The sequence below is a fragment of the Colossoma macropomum genome, unplaced genomic scaffold (genome assembly GCF_904425465.1).
Source record: "Colossoma macropomum unplaced genomic scaffold, Colossoma_macropomum, whole genome shotgun sequence".
Lineage (NCBI taxonomy): Eukaryota > Metazoa > Chordata > Actinopteri > Characiformes > Serrasalmidae > Colossoma > Colossoma macropomum.
In genome coordinates this window covers 7422471-7448136 of record NW_023494797.1, presented here as the reverse complement: position 1 = coordinate 7448136, position 25666 = coordinate 7422471, and the positions used below count along the sequence as shown (strand labels likewise).

At 39.7% G+C, this 25666-nt stretch overlaps 1 protein-coding gene across 2 annotated transcripts in view; it reads left to right on the top strand.

Annotated features, from left to right (window-relative positions):
• The window catches only part of plekhg4 (pleckstrin homology domain containing, family G (with RhoGef domain) member 4), a 93011-nt gene that overhangs the window by 56839 nt on the left and 10506 nt on the right, over nucleotides 1-25666 (top strand). For both annotated transcript variants that reach the window (XM_036584168.1, XM_036584167.1), the window contains 3 exons: nucleotides 888-1010; nucleotides 2657-2848; nucleotides 22645-23564. In XM_036584168.1, the coding sequence (XP_036440061.1) occupies nucleotides 888-1010; nucleotides 2657-2848; nucleotides 22645-23564 (1235 nt within the window). The remainder of the gene's footprint in view (nucleotides 1-887; nucleotides 1011-2656; nucleotides 2849-22644; nucleotides 23565-25666) is intronic.

Below are 25666 nucleotides of genomic sequence, written 5' to 3'. Positions count from 1 at the left end.
TCGACATTATATTGATGAATATTTGAGGACAGTAGTAGATAATTCACTTCCTTCACCAAGTTTTGATTGAGTTCTCTTTGAATTCTCTTTCAATGCACTCAGAATCATCAGATTATTTTGCACAGGGAAGGGGCCCCAAAGCAAACCGACATTACAAAATGCTCTTCCACATTTTACATGTAGTTACACATTTCCACCAGAGAGGTCTCCAAATCCCTAAATCTTACATTTGTTTGGCTTTTGTTTCCTCCTCTTAAAAACCTTCTTATAAACACTTACAAAAAATGACTTACAAAAACTTTGTTGTAGTCATTGTTTTTCATGGCATTTATATATGTTGTACTAGTGTTTTTGTCTGTTCCATTTTGTTTGCAAAACAGGAAAAGCAAAATATTGTGATGCATGCCATGTATTGTGAAAATGTTTTCAAGTATGATTGCTGTATCTTCCTGCCCACTGATGTTGCGAAAGATTAAGACTGTCATGGTCTATCTTCTCCCTTAACAGCCCATCAAAATATCAGCTAAGCAAATCCTTTATGGGAGAGTTACAGTCATTCTACAGCCTTCCATTACACAATGACACACTATTCCAACCCACAAAGTTATAAGATTCAAGGTTAAATCCATTGGCCTAAGTGCACAAGGCACATAACTCAAACAGAGATATGTTATTGAGCTGTGGTAAGAAAGCTGGGTGAAGCATGGTGAAGAGTATTGTGTTTTCTCACTTGCGTTTCGTTCTGTACTTGGTGTTGTGCTATTCAAAGAAATATAAAAGCACAAGAAGTCAATGGCCAAAGTTTTCAAGATGGTGCCTGATAGTCTTGTAGCTATGATTGCAGATTGACCTGTGTGTACTTGTATGTTTGTGCCCTCCTTTCTTAGGTAAGCCAGTGGATAGATGAGGTAGGGGAAAGTCGACTACAGACCCTGGGAGAGCTGGAAGATTCCCTGGAGCAGCTACGCAGCAAACAGACCCTCTTCAGAGACTTCTACACTGCTGCTTATGTATGTCTACACTATTTCTTTTGTTTAGAAATCACAGTTCAACTCTTTCATATTGTACAACTACTGTACATGCTCTAAAAAAAATCTATATTCCAACTTGTATTCCTTTGATATCTAGCATACTCAACACAACAGGTATGAAATTCACCATTAAATTGTACCTATGCTCATTATATTTTAAACTAGTACACATTCTCACGTTTGTTTACATTGTGGTTGGATTAAATTTAGCGTAATTATCTAACATTTGGATGACTATGCATATTTAATCCTGTGTCTGAAGGCTAGTTCAAGTGTTTGACCTATATTTTATAATTATACTTTGCTTTTTTTAATTTAAATTTAATTACATAATTACATATTTAATAGTACAGTCTGGTGTGCAGTGTATTATATTTACATGTAATTACCATTCTGCATAGACAGGTTCTCTACTTCTGACTTTTTGTTTTGATGTCAAGAAATAAAAAAATTAGCAAAAATGTGAAGAATGTTGTTTTCTTTCCACAAAACAAGACTTTAACGTTTCATCAGGTTCAAATCACAATAAATTACGCTACAGTATTGTGCGCAAGTTAGGGACCAGCTTTCATTTATTTAATTTCTTGTCAAAATGGCTCTTCAGTACTCTGATGTCTTGAGTTATTCATTTAACAGCATAACATAAAAACACCAGAAAACACAGATTTAAGACATTACACAAGATTCGGTTGCTTAACGTAATGTAAAATCTTTGAGTATTTAGTGTGTCCACTGTTAACCTTTTATTAGAGCTTCCTTTCTCTACAGGAGACTTGCCTTCAGTTTTTCAGAGAAATATACAAGGGCCATTTCCCCACCTACAAAGTTCAGTCTTAGAAGTGGTTGCATTTGCTGCTTTTCACGACGCAAGTAATCCCAACACGCATTCAATAGTTTTGAAGTCTGGACTCTGGGCTGGTCAGTCCATTTTTCTGAGAACATCAGCAGCTTCTTTGTTTGATTTGCAGAATTTCTTCATCTCTTTCCTTTTCCCATTTTCTCTGTCTTTTAATAATAATCTTCTCAGAAATATCTCCCAAAAATCAACTTATTTTGACTGGACATTAAATAAATGAAAGGTGGTCTCTTGACTTTTGCACAGTACTGTACATGTCCAAAAATATACAAACATCCTTTCCAATTAGTGAGTTCAGCTACTTTAAGTTGCACCTGTTGCTGACACAGGTGTCACAGTAACAGCCTCTACTGTAACAGCTGCACACATACAGCTTGTATACTCTCCATAGAAAAGCAATTCTGATAGACTGTGATGCTGTGGAGTAGCTGCACATGATCACCATGACCAGTGGCTAGAGGGTTATAAATGCCCCAGCATTGGGCTGTGGAGCAGTGGAACCACAGTTTGTGGAGTGATGGAGTTCCATCTGATATCTTTGGGATGAGTTGGAGTGGTGTTTGTGATCCAGAGCATCCAACATCAGTCTCTAACCTCACTAATGCTTAAATCCTCACAGTAATGTTACAACATCTAGGGTCTTTTTTTATGTAGAGTAGAGACTGTAGCCGCGGCAAACAAAGAGAAAGTGCTATGGTCCTTGCATGTTTGTGTGCGCATGTGCATGTACAGTTGCTCATTATGTACTGTGCTTCTGTGTGTACTGTAGGAGCACTGTAAGAGTGGGGAAGCCCTTTTGAAGAGGTTAGAGCGATGGGAGGACATTTCGTCGGCCGAGCTGCAGGTGTACGAGGTCAAAGTGCGCTCCTTCTGTGTCCACCTGCAAGGCTTCTCCCAGAGAGTGGAGGACACCAAGGAGAGTATCGACAAAACTGTCCGCCTCTATGAGTTCTTCGACAAGGTGAGGCTTCCTTACTTCTTGCTTGCTTGGTTGTACTTGTCAGATTTGTGTGGCAAATTTTGGTGCAATCAAATATATAAGCAGACACCAAACCACTTCTCTAGACACAAACATTGAAGCTGCAGTGTCTGCAAATGTAGTGCCTGCTAGAGTCATAAAATGTGGAAATGCAGAAATCTGAAGTTGTCTCTGAGCTGAAAGGTTTATAAAGGCCATTGGAAAGGGGGCACACAAGGAATTAGGGTGAAGTACTATATATCAGCATGCTGGCAGTGAGAGCCCGGATGTGATGTTTGTTTAAATGCTCAATTTGACATGAAATAATCTTTATCTTGGCCTTTGATGTCATGCAGCTCTGTCCCAATGCTCATGAGCTGTTTTCCATCAGTGGGCGGTCAGACAGAACTCCAGACGAGTGGACCTGTACACTCTTAAAATGATATTTTTCCAGGGTTCTTTAGTAAAGAAAAAGGTTTTATATAGAACCATGAACACTCAAAGCATGATTAAAGGGTTCTTTGCATTGTGAAAGAGTTTTTCAGAATGTGTTGTGGATGGTTCTATATAGAACTTTTTGAAAAGGTTTCTACATAGATTGTTACAATAGAAAAACCCTTTTTGGTGCTATATAGAACCCTTTTCAAAAAGGTTCTATGTAGAACCATCTGCAGCACATTCTCCATCAATCTGAAGAACCCTTTTATGATGCAAAGAACCCTTTAATCATGCATTTTCTTTACTGAAGAACCATTGTGTAGACTAGGCCTGGGCAATAAAATTATAACAATAGTCACTGAAATCACGTTTTTTGATTTAGATCCTTATAATAAATAATTTTGCACATTGCACCAGTGTGAGTATTGTCAGAGATCCCTCTTTATTTATTTAATTTTCAGTTAAATTAAAGTACTAATTATTTATTTTTCAGCCTTAGAAGTAAATATATCATTTTTTACGGTATTTATTATGTCCACACTTTGCCGTGGGACACTTGCTTTCAGTTTTTCAAAGAAATCCACACCTCCAAAGTTCAGTCTTAGATCTAAATCAAGAGTAGAGCTTGATTTTCTCCTCTCTCTCAAGGATGAAAGCTTTAAGTGCTGTTTATCTGAGGATGAATCGTTAGGTACTGTTTCCTATGTCCTGAAAAATTAACAACTTATACTTGATGAAATTTGAAAAATTGCTTTTTTGACTGGAAATTAAACAAATTAACAGTATTCTCTGACTTCTGCACAGTATTGTATCATACCAAGATTTTTGACCATATCACCCAGCCCTGGTTTAGACGGGATTTTTGGAGAGTTCGCGAAGTGTGCAGCTTGGTTTGTTAAAGTTTTACTTATATTGTGTTTAAGAAACTGCTTTTGACCTTCCATGGATCCATCAAGCTTTAGCAAATGTCCTTCTATCTGCGTTTGTGACTTTACAGATAGTAGTTTTCAGCCTTTCCTCTTCGGAAACAATGGTGTCTTTTGATGCTTGTGGGCTTGGTCAAGATCTGTGTGTGTGTCTCTCTCTCCTTCTCTCTGTCTTTCTGTCTCTCTCTCTCTCTCTCTCTCTCTCTCTCTCTCTCTCTCTGTGAATGGAAGGATAGTCAGAGGGAGAAGCTGTGTCCGTCTTTCATTGGTTTGGTGACTTCACGGGGATGCTGTAACAATGAACGGTTTCGAATTAGAAAGCCACTCTCAGTGAAGTGATTGTCTTTCCTGTCATCAGATGTGGAGTAGAAAGAAACAAATGAAGGCGGCTGCTCTAAATTTCTGGCATGTGCCTAAAGAATATTAAACATCTGGACTTGACTGTTGATTTGATTTAGAGAATGCGTTGTAAGTCAGTGTTGGATGGATTAGTTATAAACTGTGAAAAAGGAATTGAAGTGATACTGTAAGGTGAAAAGCTGGGATCTTTAAAAGCCATTTCTGTGCCATTTTCCGTCCTGTGTGCAGAAAAACGCTTAAGCCAGGTTAAGCCTTTCGTGTTTTACCTTCAGTGACAGACTATTTAATGATGCCACTGTATGCATAACTGCTCTGTATGATACTGGTTTGCATTGTTTCATGATGCTGTGTGCAGACTAGACCCTTCCTCTAAAATACAGGAGTCACTGACTAAAACATTTTGACCACTCATGTATGGTTAGCAACTAGCAACATATATCCTTCTTTGTATGTAAAAGAAAAACCCCGATGTTTAATCAAAGTTCTTCTTCTAGCTGTGTGACCCCCTTCGTTCTGTGTGGCAGGGGCAGCTGGCCTTGGAGTCTGACCTCTAGAGATTGTACCATTAGCACAAACATCTCTGTCTTTCTTACTCAAAAGCCCTTCCCTGTTAATTCACCCAGCCCTCTCCTGCCATCTGTTGGCATATTGACCCACCACATATACAGGGGTGAGACACAAAAGCCCTGCAAGTGCTTGTTTAATCAATTCATATGTATTTCTGTCCTGTTCCTAAGTCAGTTTTTAACCTGGGTGTGTATTTGACACTGGTGGCGGCTCAGCGCTTCTGCCTAGTACAGCAGGTATATAAAACCGAGATGTTGTTTTCTAGTGTTAATTCAGACGGCTTAATAATGCTAATTCTGTGAGGATTTACTCAGCAGGGTGACACTTGTGGCAGCCTATGTGTTCGTGTTGGCATGAGCAGCTGATTTACAGATAGCGGTCAACACACTGCTCACAGTTCAGTATCAATAAATAGGCCTCTGTTTATTTATATATTTGTGTGTGTGTGTGTGTATATATATATATATATATATATATATATTTGTGTGTGTGTGTGCGCACATGTTTATATGTGTGGAGTCACTGAGTCTAGGAGCCCAGTTCTTAATTTGTCTCTGATGACGTGTGGGCCCATCCTAGAGTTAGAATGTGGCTGTTTGAGTTGGATGCCTAGCGACCAGGCTGGACTGGTCAGATGAAACGGTGACAGAGACTCATAGTCACCATAAACAATGTGGAAGATGACAGCTGAGCATAGAGTTGGCATAGCGCTTCAGTGCATGCCCATTCTGAGCTTGAAGAAACATAGGTCACTCTTTCATTTCAGAATATTGTTCTGAATATATGTTGTTTTTTTTTTTCTTTTTTCTAATTTGCCATGTTAATACGGAACTAGAGAACGCGTGTGTGGGCTCATGCACAGTTGTATGCAAAAGTTTGGGCGCCCTGGTCAAATTAAATGTTTAGTTAATTTTCTAAGCACAAATAAGTACACATCCTCTAGAGAACACACTTCTGCACGTTTTAATGCACAACTATTTTTTTGTTGAATTTAACATATTGGGAACAATAATAAAACATAGCCTCTGCAAAAGGTATGGCAGATTTTATGTTTGTTTTTGTTTTTTTTTTCCCCAATATGTTACACTCAGCAAATTTTGCATCAGTGTTTGCAGAAAAAATCTTGTTCAAATACAGCTTTTAAATGGCTTTTAAGGTGATACCTTTGGCACCTCCAGCAGACTACACTGGACGGTGCTCGCAGGAGGCCTATGCATAAATTAATGCTCAGAAAACTAACAAAAATAATAGCAAAGCAGAAACCTGCAGTCCCCTCAAGTGCCTCCACTGCACAAGCTGCGTGAGCAAGAGTGAGAGGCTGCAACTGCATTGGAATCATTCACTGTTTGTGTAATATATACACTCATTGGCTGGAACATGCAGCCACTGTTACTCTCACTGGAGATCTGTGATTAAAATTGGAAAATGCTTTTACCCCGTGGAAATAACAGGATTTTTATGTTCAGGTTCATTTAAATCCTAAACTCACATGATGAACATAATGTTATTAATTATTGAAAGTAATAAATACATTCTGATGAAGCATATTTTGCCCAGTTGTATAGCTATAACACAGTAAACCGCTAATTGTAATCTGTGCAGACTAATGTGATTATACAGCATTTAATATTTAATGTTTTGACAGCCCTGGTTTATTTAAACACCATGAAGTGTAATAGTTAATGGTCAAAAATAACACAAATCCATGATGTCCAAAAAAACATCATTTTGTTAGAGGCCGATACCTTTTGCGCTCTAACACAACCAGACAATGGACAAAAGCTGTCATGTTCTGTAAATCAAATCTGTCTGGCCTCAGTCAACCTTACAGAGGCCGATTGATGCACATTAGGTGACAAACACAGTATTGACACTCCTCTATCGCTGCCCTGCAGGCATAACTGCAGAAATCAACGGAAATCAAAGAGCAAAGTGACAGCTGAGTCGCAGCATGACAAAAAGCCGCCTGTAAGGTTTTGTTTTTTATTTGTATGTGATTTAGGTGCTACACTCTCCTGTGTTGTAGCTGTGGGCATCGGGCAGTGGGGTAAGTGGGTAGGGTTAGTATGAGGGGGGGTCCTGTGTCCAGATGGTGTGTGCATGCACGAGTACAGAGAGAGGAGAACCACTGAGATGATTTGTCTCTGTGATTTGATGGAAGGACAAAGGGAGAGTGACAGATCAACCAGACCCAGATATGAGGGGGAGAGAGAGAGAGGATGGGGTGAGAGATGGACAGAGAGACAGAAGAACAAATATATGGCACTTGGAGAGACTACACTAACAAAAAGGAGCTGCAGGACCCATAAAAACACACACAGTATGTTAGATACATTCAACTGCACACCATGATGCTGCTCACTGTGGTGGTGTTCAGGAGATTTCTGCCGTAACACAGACAGCTCTCTTCTTTAGAAGCTCCACAATACTCCCTGCAACTTGAACCCACTTCATGCTTTTTTTTCTTTCTATACTTTTCTACGCTTTTTATGGTATAAAATGTTTTGGTAAAACCAGTGAAATGGAAATACCAGTTGCACTGGAAAAAAGCAGTACATTGAATGTAGGCCTACTTGATGCACTTGGTCATTTCCTAATGAGTAAAATAGCTCTGCTGTCGGAACAAAACCTCGTATCTCCATTTTTGTCTTTTTTTTAGTTTTGGGCATAATTTGAAAGTGCCTGTTGCTCTTTACAATGTATGGAAATTTTATGATGAATGGAACAAAAGAAATGGCCCAAAATGTCTTGGAAAAAAAGTCTGGTTCCGTTGACTTGCATTAAAAGTAAAGCATGTTTTCCTTCTCCTGTAAAGTTATTATTTTGGGGATACAAGGGTTTTTCTTGTTGTTGCCGACAGCAGTGTTATATTTCATCAACACAAAAGGGCAATGTGTAGGCCTTTTAAGCATGTAGCACTGGTGATATGAAATTGCAAGTGTTGTAGCAAAAATTTTAATATTGTAGCCCTAAATGAAAAATATATAACAAAGGCAGTTATTATTTTTTTTTTTTAATTACTTATCAGGTGCAACAGTGACACAATTGTACAACACTGTGCAAGTAAACTGAAAGACAAAGCTTATTTAATGTAAATGCGAAAAATATTCATATATTTGATTTGAATAAAGCAAATTCAGCTCTTACTTTTTTTTTTTTCTTACTTTTTGTTTTTTGAACCACTGCAAGATTTGGCATTTTATTAACTGTAGCCTGAGAAGGTTGCAGAGTTACAGCCCAAAACACACACTCACACACAGATGAACAGAGGAAATGGCACTTCCATATTGTTCTCCTCTTTCCAGCTCCATAAAGAATGAATGGTCAGCAGTTCCAGCATTCATTAACATGACTGTACCTACATTTACTTTCTGTTTATTAGTAACTAGGTCCTGACAGACTCATGACTCTGTAAACATAGGTGGGTAGAGTAGTAGCCTAAACCCATACTTAAGTAGCAAAATATTCTTACTTCAGTGAAATAACACAAGAAAAAGTAAAAGCACTTATCCAAAAACTAATTGATGAAGTTAAGTGTTGAGCAACTAACATGACTGCAGTGGAACCTCTTAGTACATCCAGCATCTATCACCACAACAGATTAAGTTTACTTAGCTCTATCCTTCTCTTTTTGGATCATTTTCAAAAGTCAGGTGTGACCAATCACAAAGCAATGACCAACCTAACATAATGAAATCAAATACAAAAAACTAGGAACCAAATACGAATGACTAAAATGCAAAAAGGGTTTTAAAAAAATGAATCATCACCCAGTGGATGTTTACATTTGTTTGATGTGTCAAAATGATATTTGATGACAAATATCTGACTCTGTACTCTGAAAGAGCAGGACATTTAGATGTTGCTGTTCTAAATTATCTGTACTTTGTTCATTTTACTGCATTTGGAACGCCGCAGAAATAAATGCTAAATTTCTCTATAATGCTAATCCAAGTAGATCTAGTCCCAGTTTCTGCATTTTATAAATGTTTATGAATGTGCATCAGCAGATATGACATGAAAAATATTGGACATCACAGTTGGCCCACAATTCCAACATCAGTGCGTCCCTAAAAGGAGTAAAAAGTACATTACTTTTCGCACAAATATGCTTCAGTAGAACTAAAATATTGCCATCTGAAAAAGTGCAAATCCATCAAAATGTTACTACAGTTACTACCCACCTCTGACTGCAACTTAAGAGAAATAATGCATGGGATGTAGATTTGATGACAAAACATGTCAGAGGTTTTAAAATATCAGTGCCAGAGCTTCCAAAGTGAAAATAAGAAGTGACGTTTATCCTGTCTCAGACTAATAGAGGGTTTATGGCATTAATGCCTCAGTTCTCCCTCTGCCATATGGTTATTGTTTGAGTGATTCTCTGCTGATATTGATACAAGAGCTGCACACGCATGTGTGCGCAACAGTCTGTGAGCAGTGTGGTATTGATCAGGTTATCGATACACGGCGTCTCCGAGGTCTCTCTCCGCTGGCCTTCTGTCCCTTTGCGGCCCACTTCCTCCTCTCCTCCCCTCCATCACTGTAGATTAGCATCTCAAAGCCCAAGCAGCTTCCACACTGACACACCAACATCAAGCCAGAAGTGTGACCAAGCTTTTCATTGATATAGTCCATTTAAAGAACACACATGTTTACTCACTCGCTCAGATAAACACTCACTAACTAGGGGTGTAAATTTCTGAATTCACAATGATTCGATTTGATTACAGTTCTTTACGAATTACAATACAGTGCATTATGAAATCTCTAATTTCGCTTCAGTTCAGTTTGTCATTGTCCAAAACATTATCACATAAAATACTGTGTCAAAATCAGAAACCACCCTTTTCATTATTTACTTTCAATATAAAAATGGCCTTTAAGTACTAGTTATTAATTTTTCAGTTAGACTGGAAAAAAGCTGAAAATAAATGTTTAACAGAAAATTGTACAGAAGCCAATTAAATATATTATATATTTCTGTATGTACTGTGTCCACTCTTTGCCTATAATACAGTTTTCATTCTTTTCAGGAGACTTGAGGAGCATTTTTTCCATGCAAAGTTCAGTCTTTTCACAAGTTGACTGGACTGATACTGATCTCTAAACTCAGCTGGTACAGATTACTGATCAGATTCCAGAGCTACATAAATAAAGTACTAACATACCATAGAGTAAACAAAGAAACAGGATCTCGTGTGGAATGATCACATCTGACCATTATCCGATCCATTAATAAGGGTAGAATCGGCACTGATAGGAGACCTTTGATTGGATCGATGCATCACTAATTTTAAACATTTGAAAAAGTTTGGTGCATTTTAGCCCTAACACTAAACTATTCATGTTTCCCTTGTGTTCTCCTGTAAGTCTTACAGATATCTCCCTGCCCACATTTGGGCTTCACCAATCGTTTTTGCTTTAACGGTCATTAGTCAAGTGCACATGTCTGTGTGTACATATTGTATTTGTAATAAGCAGCAGGTTTGTTTTGCTGGGCTCCATGTTGGCTCATTTATCACTACTCCGGAACTCTCTGTCATTAACATGAAACATGAGGGTTCACAGAGTCCAGGTAGTGCCATTTTACTCTCTTCCTACAAATCTTGCCTTCCCCTCTCTCTCTCTCTCTCTCTCTCTCTCTCTCTCTCTCTCTCTCTCTCCTTTCTTTCCTTTCTCTCCTTTCTTACCTCCTACTCTTTAAGGGGCTTTGTAGTGCCGACGACAGACAACTTCTCCCCATCCCCCCCTTCTCTCTCTCTCTCTCTCTCTCTCTCTCTCTCTCCTCTCTCAGTTGCTGGGGCAGGCCCATCTGGTATTTAGACTAGCATTTGCCTGTGAATAGCATGGAGGTGGGGAGAGGAGGGGAGTGGGCGCCAGTGGCCCTCTCTCTCACTGAGCCCATCACTCAGAGCGAAAGAGAGGGAGAAACACGGGGAGAGTGAGAGAGAGAAAAGGATGACTGCCGCTGCTCCCTGCTTTGCTCAGGGGACTAGCAGCGGTTTACTCGAGCAGGAGAATGGATATAGCCATGAGGAGGTAGGACCACAGGTCTAGGGCTTTGAACTCTGGTGTGTAATAATGATGATAATGATAATAATATTAATTATAGCAATAGTGATGAGGAATGTATTGTCTATACTGGTATATCAGTATCGGTGTCGCTCAACATTTTTTTTTTTCAAAGAACAGTTTTCAATATGTCAAAACAAAATAAATGGTACATTTCTTTTCTGGAAATGTTCACATTAACATTTACAGTTTTGTGTAAGCCTTCTGTTGGTATAATTTTAAGACACAAAACACAGAACAGTCCAAACAATACAGATGATGTCAGGTTTATAAGCTTTTAACATTCAGGTTAAAAGCATTCAGGAAGCATGGGTGCAGCTTTATTAATGCAGTATTTTAATAATTAATTATCAATCTGTAGAATCTAATTGGAAAATGACAAATAGAAATGTATAAATATCACCCAGGACTAAAGAATAATACTAACATTGTGATGGTTAAAAGTGCTGGTTTTTGTGGTCAGGTATTTTGCTTATCAAACCACAGGTTTTTGAGGTTTCATACCACTGAGTGGCTAATTGAAATCGTGGCAGAACAGTTTTGAATGGGGCTCAGTGGGTTTCCATAGATAGTTGACTAACTCTCTCTCAGTTAATCCTCCTTCTCTCACCCTCCCTCTCTCTGTTTGCTTTTCTCTTTCTCTTTCTCTCAGCTTCTGCAAAGCAGTGAGTTTGATGTGGCTATGATTTATATTGCAGGTCTGGAGGTGTATATTATTTCCTTGAGAAAATTACCCAGTACTGCTGCTCAAGTTGGGGTTTGCTTTTTATGCCAATGCTTGACATAGCCTTGGGCTAAAGGCCACATCATCTAGCTTTGCACTCTCCATTATCTTGCTTTAGCTGCCTGCAGTGTTAGTCAGATCACTGTCCAGAATATGGATTACTTTACATCAGTTATGCAGTAGTAGAAAAGGAGACAGGACAGGATATTGTGTGGTTCTGTAGGAAGCCCTGGAAGGTAAAGCTTAAACTGATAGCAGTTGAGCATGGTATCAGAGTGAGTAATGATTCAATATCTTTCTGACATCATTTTGCAACAATTTTGCATTATCCTGATTCTCATGAGGACTGCTTGTGTATTGTATTTTAAGTCAGTTATAGATGTATAACACTGTCACTGTTGATTGTGTTGTTGAATTGGTAAACTGCTTATATTGACAGAGAAAGCATCAAATTTGCGAGTTTTTAAAAAAGACTAAACAGTATAAATACATATACAGTGAACAATAACAAACCATGCACAGTCTTTCAGAGATTCTAAAACTTTGTTTTGGAGAGTAAATGAACTAGGAAGCCTTTAAAAAGACTTGCAAAAAATCTTGCAAACTGCGAAATTTTAATTGATGCAAATTTGATTAAATTGGAATAGTGACTAAAAATAATGCCGAATCCTTCTCCTTCATTTTACTTGTTATACCTTGTCTTTGTTTTAAAAGATCTCATAGTATATAAATATATATACACATATATACATATTCTGCTGCTAGAACAACACCTGGTATCTCCAAAATGATAACTTTACAGGAGAAGGAAAAAACAACTTTACTTTTATTGTGAGTCAGTGGAACCAGACTTTTTTCAAAGTACATTTTGGCCATGTCTGTTGGTCAATTCTTCATGAAATTCACACACAGTGTAAAGGGCAACAGGTACGTTCAAATTAGGCTAACAATTAAAAAATGACAAAAATGGAGATATGAGGTTTTGTTCCGACAGCAGCTCTAGACTGAGCAGATGTTCTACAGGATGTTTATTTTAATTCCAGTGAACAAAAAGATAACAGAGTTTGCTTTGCGATTAACAGTGAATTGATGGTGTTTTGGGGTAGTGTGAGGGTCTGTTTTAGTTTTGGGGCTGTTTTGGATTTTTGGGGAGGGGGTTTGGTTGAATAGGATACCTAGACCGTGAAAGACATGTGGGCTATGTAAGAGTAATTTGGAGTTTGTAAAGGGGTAGAATGATGGGGTCAGCCTCCTGGGTAGAGCTGTCATTAACCAGGAGTAGGCCCAACTGATATAAAATCTCGTCACTTGTGTCAGTGGTTTTAGTTAAACAGTACTTTATAAACTGCTGTGACTGTCTGTTGTTAAATGTGATCTCAATTGTCACATTTCTTAAACTCTGACAGCAGAAGCTCACAAAAACATCAGAAGTGAAGTCTTTCTGCAGATCCCCTAGTGGCCATTCCACCATTGATTGGAAATTCTAAAATATTACAATCAAATAAGATATTGTTGCCCATAACAAAATAAAGTTCCAAATTAACTAGGAGGACTCTGTGTGTGACTGTGTGATGAACTGTTAGCGAGCAATGAGAGATGAAATACTGTTAATATTAAGCAAGCCTTAAAACTATAACAAAACATAAGTAACATGAATTATTACAATGCTAAACTCCCAAACAACAGCAGATTTAAATTAACATTATCTACTCTAGTTAACAAAAGCATCAGTGCTTCAGTGGAACCTTAATATTGGCTGCTTTTATCAGCCAAATGCAATTTCCTGGGGTCATTCCCTAGTGTATCCCTGCATGGCTCAGGAGACTTTTCTCCTCAGAAAAGTGCTGGCTGTTTTAATTTAATCAGGTTAGCAGTCCACCCCTAACCTTCACGCAGTAGTGGACATGCCCCTCATCATATTGCTTCACTGATCCCGAGGCATGTCACCCCCCTCAGGGCTGCTGTCTGAAGACAGAGACCCCCAAAACACAGCAACTGCCACACACACTCACACACCCCCACCCCACAGCACCTTCACGTCAACTTCTCCACTCCCCAGCAAACGGCAGGGAAGCGGTCACACAAGCACAAAAACAAGCCCTTGCTCTTTTAAATAGGCCTGTCACTCTATTGTAGTGACTGACTGCGGTTTCCTGTCCTCGAGTGTGTGCGTTTGTGTGTTTGCGTGTGTATGTGTGTGTTAATTTGTCTCTGAAGATGTGTGTGCACAGCTCTGCAGTAGCGGGACCATAGGGTGGACACCTGTGGCCACACAACCACAGACCTCCACGCCCGTTAAAGGACAAGAAACAGAGGAGGGCAAACAAATGAATATGACCGAGCAGCTCCCGTGCCCTTTGCTGTGGCACTTAGGGAGAGGAAGCAGGGGAAGAAAAGACTCAGAGAAAGGCCTGGCAGGTTTTTGGTGCACAGCTTGTTAATGACATGTTGACTGATCACTGGAGCATGCTTTCACTTCACCTCTCGCTAATGAGCCACCTGTGTAGCATGTGCTGAATTTATAGCCAACAGCAAGACAGCCCAAACTCATCTGCACTCTAAGTGGCACTTTTTCTCCTTCTCTCTACATTTGCCTATTTTGATCAGAAATGAGGTGACAAAGGTTTGAAAAAGGTTACTTTGAAACTAAAGTGAACATGAGATTGAAGAGTGAGGAAAGTAGAGCTTTAAATAAGTTTCAAATAAAGAGCATTTCATTACAACAGCCTTCCATCTGAAGGAGAACTGAAGCACCACACACAGTAAATGAGTGTTTAAAAGATGGAGGCAAAGCAACATGAAACGGTTGTCTAGTCTGTGGTCTAGTTAGATAATGTAATAGCTAATCTGGCTGAAGTTTTAATATGGCTTTTTTATTAAGACTGAAGGCTTTTCTTTAGTAGAAGGCTGGTTGTTTGAAGTCTTATTGAACGTAATACTGCTGCATGCTGTGGAAAACAACATTGCAGTGGTGGGTGTATAAACATAGCAAAACTGACAGGCAAAACTGAAACACACAAGGTTTCCTGCCTCCATATTAGCAGTCTTATTTTATTCACTCAAAATTTCACAAGTCTCAAATCTGAGCCAAATTGTGAGTTAAGTGAGTCAGTTAAAAGTGGGTATGAAGTTGAATCGCAAGACTATCAACATGTAACAAAATGTTCATATCCGCCAGGGCTAAGAATTAAAATAGGTACAGATAACATTTTCATAGTGACGGAGAAACTAGGATTTGCTGATATATATCTTGTTTGCATCCTCTCGGCTTCTCTCATATCAGTTAAGCTTCTCTGAGCATGGGGTGAAAGTGTAAACAAAGTGAACAAAAGGCCTGGGTTAGATTTGGGGGTTCTGTCTTTTCCATCAGGATGGTGGTATTTACTGCCTTAGGGGGAGCGTGTGTGTGGTTGACTTGACATATTAGTGCATGCATGTCTGTGAGTGTGTGTGAGAGAAACGGTTGAGTAGGCCTTACACTGATCAGTATTGTGATTGGGTCTGATAACCGCTACTTCAATGGTTCTAATGTAACCTGATTGGCTCGCTCTGCAGACTTTACTTTCCCAGCCCCCTCCTGGGCCCAGCTCAGTCAAATTACACTCGCACACACCCCTCCTTCTGACACACTGCCCCAGGGCCACTCACACTGTGCTGGCAAATAACACACTTAAAAACAACCTTAGCAACACACATGCTATTATTTTACATTATATTTACGCAGTAAAAAAACTCAGAGACCACCTTTTGTTTTTTTAATTTCTAGTCGAAACGACCATGAAGAACAAATTGTTCATTTTTCATTGTCAGAAAAAAGCAGAAAACTATATTTAACAAAGAATTACAGAGGAGACTCAACAGCTAAATACAATATCATATTTTCAGTATTTAGTGTGTCCACTTATTGCTTCCATTTTTTGCAGAAGATTTTCTTTCAGTGTTTCAAAGAAATCATCAGGGATATTTTTTCACACCTCCTAAGTTCAGTCTTAGAAGTTGGTTGTATTTTTTGCTTCTCACGATCCAAGTAATCCCAAACACATTCAGGGATGTTGAGGTCTGGACTCTGGGGTGGCTGTTCTATTGTTCTGAGAACACCAGCAGCTTCTTTGTTTAATTTGGAAATGCTCTTCTTTTTTTCTATTTTCTTTTCTCAGTAAGGGCTTTTTGACACCTATAAATCCTTTCATACCTCTAGCATTGAGTTGTCTTTTCACAGTGGAAGGACAGAAACACCTTGATTCTCTTTCTCTCTCTCTCAAAGATGAAAGCTTTAAGTACTGGTTGTCAGTAATAGGTTTTCTATTTTTCTCTCTTATTTTCCTTTGATTTTCCTCTTCCTTATGAAAGTTATCTTATAAGTAATCTCCTCATTAAGTATGTAAAGTCATAAAACAGTGAAAAGATGGTTGCTTACAACAAATATTAAAACCTCTATAATGTCTAAATCATTAGATTGTGAGTTTATTGCAGCATGCAGACGTAATTGGATATGAAGCCTATGAAAAGCTGTCTGTAGCTGGTAATGTAATGCTTCATTAACACCTTTCAGATTCCTCCCCCTTTGAGTAGAGAAAGAGAAGTCCAGACACAGTCTCTCCCACCAGGTTCATTTCCTGTTTCGCTTGTAAAGTTGGACTGAAAGACAGGCCGAGGGGCAGTTCTGGTCCGATTAACTTGCGAGGTCTTATGCAGGCAGGTGGAACGCAAGGCTCTAATGCCTGCAGCACTTTCCAAACCAAACTTCAGATTCTTATTAGAAACAGCACTTTATTCTTCATTAGGTCAATTTTTTCAGCATCTGTTCTGTATTTGTGTGGTCATGAGAAATGAACATGCAATTATCTCTCTCTCTCTCTCTCTCTCTGCTTCTTCTTCTTTTTCTTCCTCTCTTTCTCGCTCTCTATCGTTCTTTTTATCTTGTCCTTCCTGTCTCTCTCTCTTTCTCTTCTGCCTCCCTCTTTCTTTACTCAATCCCTTTCTTCTTTTGCTGTCTCACTTTTTCAGTGCTCTCTCTTGCTTTTGCTAACTGCCTCACTGCCTTTCTCTTATTTTCTTTCTCTTCTTTTTCTCTCTCCTCTCCCGCATTCTTTCTCTCTTGATCTCTTGCTCACTGTCTCACACTTTTTCTCTGCCTGTCTCTTTCTCTTCTCTTTCTGACTCGTTCTCTTCTCAATATCTCTCTTTCTTTGACTGTCTTCTATTTTTCTTTACCTGTCTCTTTCTACTCTTCTTTCTCTGCATCTCTCTCTCTCTCTCTCTCTCTCTCTCTCTAAAATCTTGACCGGCTCTAAACTCTCAGTAGCAAACAATACATGCAAAACATGAGGAGCACGCTTAGGGCCCAGGGGGTGTTCAGGGTTCACCGTCTTTTTTTTTTTCTATAGAACAGCTGCTGCAAATGCTGGCCCCCCCTTTTAGACTGCTCTCTATAAGCAATATGATTACACTACTGCACACACTCCAGCTCTGAGACAGGGGAGAAACAGAGTGTGTGTGTGTGCGCGTGTGTAAACTCTGTTTAGAAACTTGTCTTTCCTGCTTTGATATTCATGTAGCTTTAGCAAACACAGAACCAGCCTAATCGACGCGTGTTGTGTGGTACCTCACTCTGTAGCACACAACAGGGTGTTATAATCAGCACAAATTTCATGCTAGTGACGCCATCCTCATCAATCACACAACAATATTGACTTCAAATTGACGGATTGGTCATTAACCAACTTTGCTGTTTATGTCGGCTGATAAATTGTTGGCATTTGTAATCAGAGAAATTAGCTTGAATGTGTCAAATCTGCCTCCGGCTACTTATCATACAGGTGCAGGACATAATCACCATCTTTGTTTATCAGCTCTGTTGCAGTGACTAATTCTGCCTTCGTTTTATTAGCATTCCTTTAGTCTGCGCTGTCAGATGCCAGATGGTGTCTGACATGGTGTTATTACATGCTTAGAATGTGAAGGAATGAAGACTACACTTTAAACTTGATTGTTTTAAATATCTTTTAATGTTTTAAATCAGACACTAACCTTTAAGAATTCACTTTTAAAAAAGATGGCCAATGTTATAATTTCCTAACAAGAAAATCTTGTCTCTTGTTATGAATAAAAAATGAAAACATAAAAGCTTTAACAGTCATTTATTACAAGTAGCTGTTAAGATTTTTAAAGAAGTTCCAACAAACTTTGTCTGTAGTCCATACAATGCCAAATAAAACAAATACAAAACTCTGTAGCCTGTTGAGTCTGTAATAAATCTAATAGCCAGCATAAACATCAAGAAGATAATGACTTTAAAATTTACAACAATAGACCAACATGGAGTCATACCACTATACAAATTTGTAACGTATTTAAACTGTACATAAACAATTTCACTTAATGTTCACTTAACATGAGCTGCAACTACCTGTATCCTGACTTTCACATGCTGAGCGAAAGTGTAAATGCACAGTTTATTTCAGTTTTTATTTCCAAACCTAATTGTAATATACGATTAAATAACTAATACTAAGATGAGTTGAGATGAAGAATAAACACACATATCACTACTATCATAGTATACAACAGGGGTAGACATTGCCTATTCCTTGGGTCCTCTGGTCACAACATTTCACATTTTGGTCACTAGGAATGCAGAACCTGTGGCCTGAGTAGTCACTTGCCTTGGATTTTTTTTTTATTATTTTATTTTTTTTTCCTTTTTAATAAACTAACAGACCACACAAATATCCACTATTTAATAACAAAATCACTATTTTTCACCTTCCCATGTGAAACCCGGTGCCTGTTTGGTCAGATATGAATCTAACTGCATCAAATCCATTTTGTCAGAATTTGCCAACTGTAACCACCATGATAGCTATCTTGTTGGCAATGTTGTTATTATTGGAAAGTTTTTAATATTCTTTTTTTTTTTTCTCAAAGAAAAAAAAGCAACACCCACCTAGTTTTCAGTACTGAAGTGTGTTTCTTTATTATAAATCTAATTTGTATATTGTAAACGTTTTAAACATTCTGGCCAGAGTTTCTCATTTTTGGCTACAAGATTTATTGGCTTGGTGGCCCGAATGACTGTTTACCCCTAGTATACAAGGGCGGTGTTAGGGCTGGGCAATATGACTTTGCTTTTTGATGCTTTTCTGAGCATATCATGGACATTGCCAGTCTTTGAAAACACTTCCCAACTGCATGTTTGACTGCATAATTAGTCCTGTTTAATTCGATTTAGTGTGGCACAAAGCATTGTGTTTGTAGTTTTGGATAGTAATTTTAAATGTGGCCCTACATTATTTGTTTCAACTCGGCAAATGTCAGAAAATATTGGGATATATTGTGTATCCTGATATTACATTGTAGCCATATCGCGCACCTGTAGGCTGTTTTAAAGATGTTCGACACCTCTTACACCCTCTGCCCTCTTTCTACTCATTTCAACATTTTTTCATTTTCACCCTGTCATTGCTGTTATCAATCACACATTTCAACCCATCTGGAAAGCAGAGTGTGATATTTAAATTAAGAATAACAGGCTCTGATCTCCTGCTGGAGCTGCAGAAGAGGCTTAGGGATCTACTTTACATCCTGATGGAGACACACTGGGGTTTTTAACGGTGTGAATGCACAGAACTCCACTGAACAATCATGTGATCTTTTAAAGTTGGACCCACTTTCTCAAGCACTCAGGGAATGGTGAGTTAGTAACTCCTGGAGGAATTCCCAAAGCTAAAGTGGTGTGTGTGTGCATAGTGCCCTGTTTGAAAAGATGTACATACCACACACACATACACTTTGAGAAAAACACATTCTTGGCATGACTTGAGCATGAGATCAGAAATTGGCCGTTGTCCTAAATCCTCTCCCTACTTTTCCTCCTTTTCTGTCTTTTCTTTCATTTTTAAGGAAATAATAAAGAAGATTTCTTTCAAGTGTTAAAACATCCCCTCGACCCCCTAATGCTGCAGGAGCTTCATTTATGCGTGCATACAAAGGCTTGAAGCCTCTCTCTCTCACTGTCTCTCTGTATCTCTCTCTCCCCCTCTCTCTCTTTTGTGCCTGGTTGAATAGTGGGGCCTTTAGAGGCGCCTCCTCTAGCTCTCACCAATCAAACACTCCTACCACACACACACACACACATGCATACACACCATTCACACTTCAAAGAACCATAAGCACTCTCAACTATGATGTCATCTTCAGCCTGTCCATGGCATTACAAGCATCAAATAGGAGATCAGAGAGAGAGTGAATTGCTGCATTGAAATAAAGTGTTTAATTTGAGTTCCCTAATGGAGAAATGCTCTGTGCTAGATCAGTGGAAGCCGTGAAAGACAGTTTCCCTCGAGGCTATGACCTCTTTGCCTCTATAAAGCCTTTTGGTGGCTTTGACACTGCGAGCAGTTGGTTCTTTTTTATGGCAGGAGCTAATGGAGTTCCTCATGGCTCTGTATAAGGGCAGTTTCCGTTTCTTAGGAATGTAATGATGGTGGGAAATGTGTTAAAACAATGACAATTGTAGAAAAAAAATCATTTTTTATATTTTTGGAAAAATATGTCTTGGGAATGAATCCCTTCCATGTGTTCCAATCACAGTCATCAATTATTTCTCCTCTCTCTTTCTTTCTCTTATTGTGTCAGCCATTAGCAGTGTGTATTGTTAGTTTGAACTGACCTCTGGTCTGCTGGGTGACTTTAGTATCTGGGTGCTGAGGGTCTCAAAACGCTGGTATGTGGCTACAGTGTTGCCCTGGCCACACACACACCCTTAAAAATCAGGGTTTCTAAATGGTTCTTGGCTAGGATGTATGGTTTTAGTAGAATTTCTGCATAAATAAATTGTTGAGATGTGAAAGTTATTCAGAGTGGTTTGAAGTGAGGCTTTGTAGAGAAGCTACAATGGTGGTTATAGGAACCAGGTGTTATGGTATCTATGCAAATATTTTATTTGCTATCCATAATGAACGGTGAACCTACACATCATCTGTAATATTGATGAAGGTAAAAAAGAAGAAAATCTGAAAACATAAATCTCAAAAAATGATTTGGGTGCTGTTTTGCCTTAGAATGCCCTGCATTTACCTCTTTATGAATAGACTTTTAGGCCAAAACATTATCTCAAAACTATTGTAAAACAGTATCTCAGGCATTAGGCAATGTGTTCATTACCAATTCTCGTAATTACTTTCTGCAAGGAAGTATTATAGACACTGAAACACTCTGGTTCTTATAACCACCACTGTGAAAAGTTCTGACTGGGCAAGTGTCTTGGCGCGTTTCACATCAAAGTACTGTGAATGACTTTATTTACATCTTGAAAATTTATGAAATTTGATGAAATTCCTAATAAATTTTAAAATCATTTCTAATCTTTTATTATTCAGAGTGCACACAGAGAGCATATGTGCCAGCTCAGGATGATTTACTAACGTCTAATGAAAAAAGAGCTTCAAGACGCAAAACACTGTAGTCTTACTTCGCCAGAGAGGCAAAAAAAGCCTGGAGAAGCATAAGATGTCAGCTAACAACCAGGAAAAGCCCTACAGGGGAAAAAGGACTTTGAGTATTTGGAGAGAGAGAGAGGGGATGAAGGGTTTTGTCTCCTTCTTCAGGAATCTGACAGAGCTTTGTCGTGTCAAAGGACCATGAGTGAATGTTTGAACGGCCTTAATCCTCACCAACACAAGCAGGACTGTGTTATAGGAGTTTATAACGGGACCGACAGTGAGCCAGGCCTAAGGAGAGACAGAACATGTGATTCAGTGCATGGGAGTGAGAGAGAGGGACTATATGAGAATGAGGGAGTGTTTGAGAGACAGGCAGTGCTATAGTGATTAAGGGAAACTGTGTCTTAACTGCAGAGTGCTGTTTCACAGTGCTAAACCCATTAGCTCTCCTGCTGCTGATGTGTTAAAGCCTTACTGCCTAGACCTCCCAGCTCCTCCATATCCTCTTTATTTTACATCAAAGAGCTGTGGAGTGTCTCTTTCTCTCTCACTCTCTTACTCTCTCTTTCTTTCATTTTCTTCCTCACTATCTTTCTCTTCGTTTCACTCATCTTCATTCTCCTTCTGTTTTCCCTGTTTCACAAAGATTTCCTCAGACACAGCCACATAGAGCCTTCCTTAGCAGGACAGAGAATTGCCTTTCAGACTCTCTTCTCCGCTTGTCTCTTCGCTAACAAGCCGTTGTGCTTTCTTCTCATCTCGTCGCTGCCTCAGGCAATAGCAGTGAGTCACACGGTGTGGTTTCCAAACTTTGTTAATCAAACCATTATGCCTTCTGTCGTTGACTATTGCTTTGTCTTATCACAGCCTGGTCCTGGAGGGCCAAGTGCAAAAGTGCAGTTTGGACAAGCAAGTTCTCATTATTATTTTGTTTAATCAGCACAATAGATGCGTGACTTATATTCCTCTTCTTGTGTTCCAGATAGTGCTTGGCACAAACTGAATAAAACGTGCACTTAATTTTTGAGGTTATTAGATTGCAGTCTTTGTATATCAAAATAAGTGCAACAAAAGCACTGAGAAATCATGTTATTAGCAGAAAGGGCAGAAAAAGACAGTTTTTCTGTCAGCTTTAAAGGGTTAAGTAAACAATGAGTTAACTGGTCAGCATTGCTGACAATGAATTGATTTTGCTAATTGTTGCAGCCCTACTCTCAGTATGTAATGGTTGATTGCTTCTTTCTTTGCTCTCTTTGTTTCTCCCAGGCATACGAGTGGGCTCTGGAAGGTATGAGGCACTTGGCTTGTGTTACTATGGAGGACTGCAGCATGCCCGAGAAATGCCAGAGCGTGATTGCCTGTCTGGAGAGCTATCGGAGCCAGCACCCTCCCATCCCGGACACACGCTTCCAGGAGATGAAGGACCTGGCTGGGGAGCTGAAGAGCGAGCAGGGCCTCAAGCAGTGGAAGTTTGCCTGGTCCAAGTGTCAGGAGACTAAGCAGATGTTTGAGAAGAAGCTGGAAGCAGCACTCCGTGCCCGCCGCACGTTGCCCAGTGAGCAGACCGAGACAAGGTCAGTTACTGGCACCCCTCGCAGACACTCAGACGGTTGTGCCAAGCCTCAGGAGCGAAGCAGCAGCTTGTCCTTCTCCTGCAGGAAGGCCTTCAGCAGCAGCTGGGCTCGTGAAAGATTCTCCTTCCAGTCCAGCACCTCCTCCTCCACCCCCTGCAGTCCAGTTGGTAATCGCCTGGACTCAAAAGACTCAGTCAGGACTCCCACAGGAAGTCCCTATCACCTAGAAAACCGGATTCCACATAAAACTCCCCTCAGCTCCCACCGGCTAACCCGCAGCACCTCTTCGGAGGAGTCGCCTCAGAGTTCGTCCTGCTCCTACAGCCCTAGTCTTTCCTCTCTGAGCGAAACGAACCGGAGAGTTCTGCGAAAGACTCAGAGCTTTGACGCTGCAGGAAGTGAGGTGGGGTCCCGGTACGGGACGTGCCAGCGAACACTAAGCGAGCCAGCCCGCAGGGGCAACACGGGGGTCTTCATCAAGGGCCTGGAGGTTAGCAGTACTGAGGTGGCTGACCGGCCCTATAGTCCACGGCTGACCCCAGCTCATGGCTGGGTGTCAGTGGATACGCACCGCGCTGGGAGCCCCGTCCTGGAACCACGTGCCAAGGGCAGGTAGGAGCTCACATATACATGACCTTGCAATTTCCATGGCATAAACTGCTAACTTTATTTTGTGATTTTCTGTTAAATGTATTCAGTCCAGGATTCAGGATTTCCAACCCATCAATATTTTTGCACAGTTTACTGTTTTCTGAAAAACATTGCGTGCTGTTCATACATGCATACTTACTTGCAGGTAATGTTGACAGACTTGCAGTGTTACATTTATCAAACCAGAATGTACAGATAAAGAAAAAGAAACCTAGAAGAAGACCTGAACCTGAAGAAGGAACTGTAGTGCCTTTTTCAACCCCAGGAAAAGTCTGTATCTTACGGGTCTCATTATGGCTCACAAAATATTACCAAGCTTATTTCTAGATGTTTTTACTTAAATTTATTCTGTTGGCAGATAATTTTGTTTGTTTCAAGAAATAATGCTTAACCAAGCAAAAATATCTGCAAGAAGACAGTTTCTCTGGATAAAATGACTTAAAGCAAATAAAAATGTCTAAAAATAGGTTGATAATCTTTTATGAGGTAGCTTTTAGAAGCATTAAACACTTCAGACGTCTGGTTCCTATCACTATCACCACCCTGTGAACAGTTCTTAAATTGTTTCTCTAGAACCGAGCATTTCACATCAGATCACTTCAAATGACTTTGCTTACATTTGTACCAATTAATTATGCAAACATTTTGAAGAATGGGTGGAATTCCTCTTAGAAGCAGGGAAAGCACAAAAAGGTGCCAGGGTTAGGACACACTACTGTAACACTTTTGCAGTCCTACATAATCATATTCTGATGCACTCATGAATGTGCTAATATGAGCTTATACAAAGGTAGACGCTGACTCGGCTAAACATTAAAACAGTATTTTTATCCAGCCATAGCAGCGTTTAGGGTGAATAACAGCATTGCCATGTGCGCACACACACACACACATTACTCTCCCTCTCACGCTCGTTCTCTCAGTGTCTCACAGGCCAAGATACTTTACAAGCTTTTTCCCTCACTCACACACACTGCCAACTGTCACCTTGACAGCATACACACACAGACATATCTGCCCCTCGTTCCTGGCCAAAACACACACTGTCTCATGCTGAGCAGCTGTTTGCAGACTGCAGTCATGTGTGTGAGTGCCTCATGTGAATGTTGGGATCTATAAGCTATGTGTATGTTTGTGTGTGTGTGTATGTGTGTGTGTGTATGTGTGTGTGTGTGTGTGTGTGTGTGTCTGTCTGTCTTTACTCTCGACCCCGTAATCAGTCCCCCTCTATCAGGCAGTGATGTGTTTTCCAGAGAGGGCCCTGTGCCCCCTGTTAACCCTCCTGAGATAAAACACAGCCCCTGATGACTCTCGCAGATGAGAGTGGTGCAGCTTTGATGTGCAGCGTTTGTCTTCTGCTGCTTTACACACCACAGAAATTAGGCCAAGCCATTTTAGCCATTTATTAGCACAGAGGAGGGTGGGAGGGAATGAGGGAGAGGCCCATAGAGTATATGGACCTAGACGTGAAGTCTTCTGCCGGACTCCAGACAAGGCCTGTGCTCAGTGACGGTTAATCAAGTTACTATGGTAACAGCCCCCAGAAATGATAAAAAGTCATTTACCAGTTGTTTATTTATTGATTTATTATTTAAACCATAGCAAGATACTAAGATTCCCACACATGGACATAATTTAACCTTTATAGATGTTGTGTGGTATCCTACATTAATACCACATTTGTTGCACGTAGCATAGATGAAATTGTTCTAAAAACATGTCTGTTGCGCTGCACTGGTTGAACATCAGTGATATTCCTGGAAGCATCAGCAGGTGTACTTAGGAGATAATAATGGTACTAATAAAAGAAAAACATTTTCTTCCAGTAATTCTGAGATGTGAGTTGAACCTTAAGCCTCAACCCTGTTTAACCCGTTACTGTGGTTGTTGTGCACACGGTTATCTGAATAAGAAGATTATTTCATTGGTACAGACCACATCGTCAGCCATCTTAGGTTTCAGACCTGCATTAATTGCAATAGACATCACATGTTTTCTTTTTTATTTTGTGCTTTGCTGCACATAACACCAGTTGAGACCTGTTGTCCATCGGAATGGATGTT